This window comes from Bufo gargarizans, chromosome 3 (assembly GCF_014858855.1).
Source record: "Bufo gargarizans isolate SCDJY-AF-19 chromosome 3, ASM1485885v1, whole genome shotgun sequence".
Lineage (NCBI taxonomy): Eukaryota > Metazoa > Chordata > Amphibia > Anura > Bufonidae > Bufo > Bufo gargarizans.
This window is the reverse complement of record NC_058082.1, coordinates 96861200-96869612: the sequence shown is the minus strand read 5'-3', so window position 1 is coordinate 96869612 and position 8413 is coordinate 96861200. Positions and strand designations below refer to the sequence as shown.

The following is an 8413-nucleotide window of genomic DNA, read 5'->3' as shown; positions in this document are numbered from 1 at the left end:
GTGCTGGAAAACAGCCTAGCTCTTCATTGGTGAAGGGCACCCACTAAACCACAAGAACCCATATAGTTCAAGATCCGCATTAAGCCCCCCAGGTATCGTGTCAAACTCAAATAATTTTTGGGATTCAGTACGAGACATGCATTGCGTACGGTCGCCTCCCCTCCAAAGTTCCCTAATCCTCTCCAGTGCAACAAAGGTAAGTCCTGTAGGATCACTACTGTGATACTGTTTAAAATGTTTGGACAATGAATCTTTATCGTATCCTATCTTAATGTTATATACATGCCCCACCACATGTTTTTTAAGCCCCAATTAATTCAATTACAACCATGTGGAAAGGGAATTCACGGAAACAGACAATTGAGGCTGGACGCTAAATTTCATATTAACACTCACAGGTGGATTGCTGCCCTAGTCTGTGTATATGTTGATCATGCTGGTTAATTAAGTTACTCCCCCCCCCCCCCCCCCGGAATAAAAGAAAATTACATTGATTGCTGCTATACCTTGCTGAGATTGCTGCAGTAATCACATATATATGTTGCTAGAAGGGCCCCCACTTTGGGCTCTATTTTGTTCCCAAGTTTCTTTTTGGATATGTTGAACCTGCAAACATGTATGGTGTATCCTGAATTTTGTTGAATGTACTACAATCCCCTAAAAGTCAGAATCAGACAAATTTGTCTGATGGAAATAATACCTCAAATATTTCCATGTTATCTATACATTTTAAAAAGGTACATGGGGGGGGGGGGCATCAGTTGTTTCCATTTTGGAGGGATAGAGAAGTCATTCAGACCAGCCAGAGGAGACCACAGAAGAAAATTGTAATTTTTGGGGATTTTTCTGTTAAATACGAGATTCCTTTTGGGTCTGAATCTCTGTCATTTATCACTATTGAAATTATAAAACATCTATTCGTTATTTATGCCATATATATTCTATTGTATGTTGTTTTCTATTGTAAGTTGCACTTTGAGATTGTTCCTTCATTAGTATGGCGTATATGGGGTTAACTGCCACATGTGTCCATCCTACAAGTTTAGTGGTGGGCATGTTTTAACACTCCAAATGGTATTTTAGGGGAATAGTTATTCAGTAATATGCTATGACTAAGTATTTGTATATCCAAAAGGCGTAGGTGAAGTTATGCTACTATTGAATCAGTGTTCAGGCTGTTTTTAATTTTTCTACGATAAAGACGTTTTACTTGAAGTCACTCAAGTGCTGGATTTGATTTTCAAAATTTGCTTCTGATGTCTGGGCATGTGTACTTGTGCAACTTCAGCAGGGTGAGCTGCTTTTGTTGTTATCTGTTGTTTAGTCTCAGAAGTGATCAAATAAGTCACTGTTCCATTAAGCCATTTAGTAGGGAGTTTTACCAAGGGGTAATTGAGTGTAATATTTTTGCCTGTCTGAATGAGTCTAGATACTGGACTTTCACTGAGGTTTTGACCAATCACATCCACTGCTGTTCAGTGGCGAATGTGAGTTAAGGCCCTATTACACAGGGTGAATATCATACAGATTCTCATGCATACGAGCGAAAACTAATGAGAATCATGTGATGTAATACCTACATGTATGAATGATTCAAAGACGAGCGAGAAAACACTTGTTTCTCGTCCATCGTGATCTTTCCTTGTTAATAGATCAGTTCGCTATCTGACCCCATCTTTACATGTAATAACAAGGAACGATTTAAAAGCAAATGAATAATGACTGCAAGTACAAATGATTATCTTTATGTATAGCTACATTTTTGTTAACGAGTTGCTACATTTTTGATCATTTATCGTGATCTGTATTACATCTGCTGATGTAATAATACCTTTTATGTGAGCATCCTTCTAGCTGTCGCAAGTAGCAGAAGCTAGTACATGATATATTCTTAAAGGGGTTTTACAAGGTTTTATATTGGTGGCCTATCCGTAAGATAGGTCATCAATATCTGATTGGAGGGTGTCCGACTCCCCACATCCCCCCACTGATCAGCTGTTTTTCACCAGTTCCAGAGCTGGAAACAGGCACCAGAAGTACACAGCTCTGTCCTTTGGGTTGTGGATAGACCTGGTTATTACAGTGCTGCTCCCATTCACTCCAGTAACCAAATATTGATACCCTATCCTATGGATAGGCCATCAATATAAAAATCCTTGGGAGTGCTGAATATGAGCAGCCATTCTGATTAAGACACACAAATAAAATGTGTGAGGATCACAGTATAAATTATACAGGGTGGGTAGTACTCTCTTTAACAACCTATTGTCATCTCCTGTGGTCAGCGTTAGATTAGCTCGGATATCATAATGAGGCATAACAATAATCCAAAGCGTACTTCTCAGCTATGATGAAGAAACTAAAAGCCAATGTATTGTCTTGCCAGATCATAACAAGCTACCTCATAATGAGCTCTTGTCGGATGAACTTCAATGTAATTAGAAAAACGTTCTTCAATCCATATAGAAGGAGCATGAGAAGTCATGGGTTGCATTTTTCCTTGAATATCTGAATTACTGAAAATGGGTCATTTTCTGCAAATCTATCATAGCTACATTGACTAAAGATTGATGGCCTAGAGACTAAGCTGCTAGAAGGCTGTGGCACTACTGCAAGCACTGGTGCCGTCTCAAAAAGCTGATCAGGCGGAGGTCTCCGATGTAGGATCCCCACTGATCGGATACTGCTGACCTGTCCAGGGGGTAATCCAAAACAAAAGAGATGAAAGAGACAGCACGTCCTTTTCTTGAAAACGGTGTGCTGTCTCCATCATCTCTTTTGTTTTGGATTACCCCACCGAATACGGGAAAGCTTACCACTTTCTCTGGAGATGTGCACCGACCGCTGGCTACTAGGTGTGCTGTCCACCTTCCCCCCTTATATTGGCTATCCAGGGGTTAGGACTTTAATATAAAAGTCTTGGAAAAACCCTTTAAGAGAGCTAGCCCAAAGGCAATCATTGGTGTATGTGCAGGGGGGACTCTCTTTGTAAGAACATTTTTTTAGTCTGGAGCAAAATGGGTTTAAAAAAATGAAGAATTGAGAAGATGTATACCTACCTTGACACAAGGATGGTAAGAATAAAAAAAAAGTTTATGAAAGCCAAAGTCATGTATTCCTATTATTGCCCTCTATTTATCATTGCTTGTTTCCCCCTGTTGGAGATTAATTAAAGCAACAGTTATAATCAAATTGTGAAACAGAACCAGCAAATTGCAATTAGCAGTCACATGCTGCAAAGCTTAATGCCAATTTTGAAAACCATATTAAAATAGTTCTCTGTTGACTTCCTTTTCAAATGTGTATTGGAACTAAGGGGATGTCCCATCAGGGTAATATACTCTGTTAGGGTGTATAGAGGTTGTAGAGGGTTGTACCCCTCCACTGTAAGCCAGGATGGAAAAGATCTCCCTAAGGGCATCCCAAGCTCTGGCAGACCTGATCCGTCCATGCATTACATGGTTAGCCATATGTTAATGGCTGCAGAAGGAAAAGTATAAACCCAGAAATGGCTTTCTCATAAAAGCTGATTATTGGACTTAGAGAACCTGGACCCATGGTGATCAGCTAGGTGCTAAACCAGGAGCCTTAAGGAAAGTAAGTAGTATTTGGGTTAAATGAGCTGATTTGTATAATATGAAGATTACAGGGGGCATAGTCCTGTAGTAAACATATTCAGGAGATTATAAATTGAATACGTTTGCAGATCTCTTAACATAATGGGTGATCTGGCAGAAGAAAAAAAAAATAAACTAAAAAATAAAAAGCCTTGTGAGTTATTTTTTTAATTAAAATTTTTATTTGTGTTGTTTCGTTCTGTCATGAAATATCCCAGATAAGATTAACATCATTCAACAAAGATTACATCATAGGATGGAATTTAATACAAATAAAAAAAAATCAAACAAAACGGGTTTTATTTTTTTTTATAGAAAAAGCTTTCTATCTTTATTGCGGAAGAGTAGAAAGGGTGGGAAAATGAGAAAAAGGGTACAGTAAGACAATTATTTCACAAGAAAGATTAGTGTTGATGTTGGACATGTCTACTAGCCTACCATGCTTAAAATCAGTATTGCAAAATAAAAAAAAAATATCTATTTTACATATACAAAATAGTACATATTCTTATTTTAATCCGTTTCGATCTTGCTCTTCCTCCCCCTCCCCCAAACCCCTCTGGCCAAAAATGTCTACCTGTTTGTCCCTTAAATTCTGAAATACTTATATTTTTTAGGATACAAATTCAGGAATCAACAATGTACATACATAATTGGGAAACAACAAAGATATAATTTTGAATGGCTTTGACCTAAATAGTATAAATCATCCACTTGCCCACTACAATACTGATTTTATTGACTAGCTGCTAAACTTTGGCATTGTCCACATTCCACCATAAAATAGCAACATTTAAGTCACTATTTTCTATTCCACTGATTCCTCATGATTCGTGATCTTTGATCCATCTCTTAGTCTTCTACTAAATAGTGAACCCCCGAAGCATAAGGGAAGCACCTTATCTTGCTGTAACAAGCCATGATCTCTCCATCCATGCCTGTAGCATCTACTGTGTGTTTAGTTCAGCTTCAAGATTAAACTTGTGTCTTTATAGTTGTTTAGTTAGTGTGAGGTAGCTTAAACCTGGGAAGTTTTAGATTTTGACCTAAACTTCCTTCATTTCATATTGGAAACAAAGGGCAGGCAAACTTCAAATCCTGGAACTTTTTTTGTTTTGCTATCTACAGTATAATAAAAAAAAAAGTAAAAAGAACAAAGCTCAGATCAACTTGTACTTTCCAAAAAAGTTATTTTTATATCAGTTGATGTTACAAAATACAAACTTTTTTACAACAATAGCACCATTTCATTCAATAACACACAGTACTTCTGCTGGAATACACTGTGAGGGGGGAGGGTTGCTTTAAACTGCACTTTGTACATCGTTTAGGAGGGGGCCTTCAATCATGCCAGTTAGTGTCACACCTTCACCTGACCCATAGGTCTTACAGGAAGACAATAAATAAATAATACCATGATTTTATTCCGCAGTCTGCCCAGTTCTGGCCTTGCAATAGAAGATAAAATGTCCAAAATGTAAGCGCGTGGATGAATGGAAATTTGGGGTCGGTTCAGCCATTCAGTGCAGAAGTCCTAAAAGTGATTGGAAAGTACTCAGGTCCTTAGGGTTTTTATTTATTTTTTTATTTACGTTTTTGGTTTTTACAAGAAGCAAACTGGCCCAATGTCAACGCCAAATTCCTGATCAGCTCCACCAATATCCATAGGTGCAATGTCTACGATGGGCAGGCGGGAAGTTTTCTGTGTCCTGTATTCTATAACTGTCTTGCTCCATTTGCCAGTGTGTTTCTGAAATAAAATAAAAAGTTTAGGTTATTGAATGAGAAAATATATATCAATTTAAACAATTTACATAATATTCTAAAAGACTCAATCTACTCAGATGCTGAAAAGGTACTCCAGCAATTTCTTTAACATTACTCCAAGAGGAGGTCCCTACCTCTACCAAATATATCATATATTCTATGATTAAGAGGAATATACGGTAGCTTCTATTTTCTATGCCTCTTTACATAGGCTAGAAGATATATTTTGGTTTTGCTTATTATACATTTATATCAATGTTAGGGTTTATACTAGATTTGAAGTGATTCTAAATGTTTTATTTACCTTGCAGCCATCTTCCAAGGCACTGTATGTAAATCTGCTGTTGCCCTCAGCTCTGATCTCAACGTCATTGGATCCCTGGAGAAGGAGAGCCTTTTTCAGGTTGCCTGAAGCCTCATCCATGAAAGCAATGCTGTTCTTGCAGTGGTAGGTTATATTCTGTGATGCATCAGTAGAGAGCAGGCGCAGGAAGGTCATCTGAATGCTGCCAGTATTGGGTGCAGAGCTGTCATCACCATAGCTGAACTGCAGTTGCAAACACAAAATAAATGTAAGTTGGTGGGCAATCGAATTATAAGAACTAAAGTATAACTTAACATTAATATAGTGAAAACAACTATTGCAGCTGACATGTTGCACATAAGAAAACATTTAGATAATGCATTTTTTTGTGAATTTGGTATGTTTATGATGATATGATTATGCAAAAAGTACTTACTTGGAAGCCACCATTGATGGTCTCTCCAAACCAGATGTGCTTCTTGTCCTTGCTCTTGCTTGTCCACCAGTTCTTCTTGGGAATCTTGCTTGGGTTGGGGTATACACATGATTCTCCAGTTTCCATGTTACAGAAGACTTTAATGGCATCTACAGTGCAACCCTGGTTGGGGTCAATCCAGTAGTCACCTGAAAAGAATGATTATGATATTTAAAGAGAGGTTTCTCCTTTGTGGCTTTTGACAATATTTTGGCAGCAATTATTTCTCACTGAGTTTGATCTAAGTTAACAACCCAGCTGAATTTACCTTAAGGGTACAACAGGCAACTGCCCAAGTCATTACATCCTTCTCAATTTTATAGTATACTCTGTTTGGGGCATAATATAATGAAGGCAGGTGGAAGGGATTTTGTAATGTCACAGAACACTATAAACCTGATTGCTCCCTTGTGTCTTGGGTAGTATCAAATGCAGCTACAGTCTTATCTCTTGCCAGAAACCGAAATGAACAGCCTCTGAAAAGCAAATAAGTCCCTTAAGGTGCCCATACACTTTCAATAGCTGTCAGGGGAAATTCTGATTTCTGCTGACATTCATATACACATACATATTTGAGCATTGAAATTCAACATGCCAGATCATTTTCTCCCCCAATATCATCTTCAGAATAGAGAGATACATTAGATTCTCAGCCACTCTATTCTAGCCCAAAACAGCAAGTTTGGCCAATATAATAATTTAATGTGTATGGGGACCTCTAGAAAGAAATGTTTTATATGTGTAGAGGTGGAAGTGTTACAAAAATAATTAGAAAAGACTGGTTAGAATGCATCATCAACATACAAAGAGAAGGGATATATAATAAAACTAAACTTGAAGATTCAGAAGAGATTATTTTTATACATACCGCTCTTCCAGTCAGGGTGGCACAGTTTCAGGTCACGGCAAGTACGAGCTGGGTTCTTCTTGCTTCCATCTGGGCTACGAATGCTCTCAATTTGGTTGTTTAATGATTTAAGAGTGGCATCAACCTCAACATCATGTTGGCGGAGATTGCTAGAGGCCTGGTCAGCACGCATGTAACGCATAGGATCAGGTCCCTTCTCAGGTTGAGATAGGCCAGCAAAGGCTGACATGTCAATGCCAGGGCCGGGAGGACCAGGAGGACCAGGTGGACCAGGTTGACCAGTAGGACCCTATCAACATCAGCACAAGAGAGGGGAAATTATCACTATCAAACTTAAAACAACTACAGGTAGTTGTATATAGTTCACAAACACATAAAATTCTATATATGCTTACAGCAGGACCAGTTTCACCACTGCGACCACGTGGACCAGGAGGACCAATTGGACCAGGGATACCATTAGAGCCATCTTTTCCAGAAGGACCAACAGGGCCAGGAGGACCCTAAATAGGTTAAAAATAAAACAAATTGAGTGATATTCACTTGGACCATTCCCCTAATAATTATTTTTTTTATATATACATTTAAAACTTACTCTTGGACCACCGGGGCCAGCAGGACCAGTAGCACCTTGATCACCAGAAGTACCCTAAAAGTAAAGAAAGTAAAGAAAAATTGAATATTAAATATCATATTGATAGTCATAATTGTGATCCCAGTTCAAGATATGCCTATGCATCAGATATTCATTACCAAAGATCTGCTATCTGCCAAAGATTAGTAACAGCATATACTGTACTTACCAATGGGGTGCTTTGTAGTCTGTTACTAATCAGTATTTCAATGTGTTTTATTTAAATTTTGAGACAAATTTGAGTTCAATTATTACTACATTATAGAAGTGTGACATTGCATGTATTACATTAATATGGGTATTGTTAGTTTTCTATGGCATGACAATATATTTATAATGGGGTTTTGTCATTCCAGATGTCTTCAGCAGTCTAAAGACTTACTGAACTGATATCCTAGTCTGTGTAAGCACATATGTGACTACCACTGACATGTAAATATTTATCTCTGTCCTACTTACTGGAGGTCCGGGCAGACCCTGAAGACCAGTGAATCCTCTGTGTCCCTTCTGTCCTCTCTCTCCAGCTTCACCAGCCTCTCCCTTGTCACCACGTGGCCCTTGAGGACCCTACAATAGAGAACAGTGTTACCAAATCATCAATAAAAGTAACTTAACAAAAGGGGTCCAAAATTGTAATGTATTCATATTTAGGAAAACACCTTTTGCTATTTTTGCTCAAAATGTTAGATATTTTATTTTCTTGCTGTGCTTATAATACATGTAATTTCCTATATGATTTTTGACAAAT

At 38.0% G+C, this 8413-nt stretch overlaps 1 protein-coding gene across 1 annotated transcript in view; it reads right to left on the bottom strand.

Annotated features, from left to right (window-relative positions):
* Positions 1-4720: 4720 nt before the first annotated feature.
* The window catches only part of COL2A1 (collagen type II alpha 1 chain), a 46658-nt gene continuing 42965 nt past the window's right edge, over positions 4721-8413 (bottom strand). Inside the window, exons 47-53 of the mRNA XM_044283781.1 lie at positions 8125-8232; positions 7627-7680; positions 7427-7534; positions 7032-7320; positions 6125-6312; positions 5689-5931; positions 4721-5367 (exon numbers count right to left, since the gene is read on the bottom strand). Of these exons, the coding sequence (XP_044139716.1) occupies positions 5221-5367; positions 5689-5931; positions 6125-6312; positions 7032-7320; positions 7427-7534; positions 7627-7680; positions 8125-8232 (1137 nt within the window). The 3' untranslated portion in view covers positions 4721-5220. The remainder of the gene's footprint in view (positions 5368-5688; positions 5932-6124; positions 6313-7031; positions 7321-7426; positions 7535-7626; positions 7681-8124; positions 8233-8413) is intronic.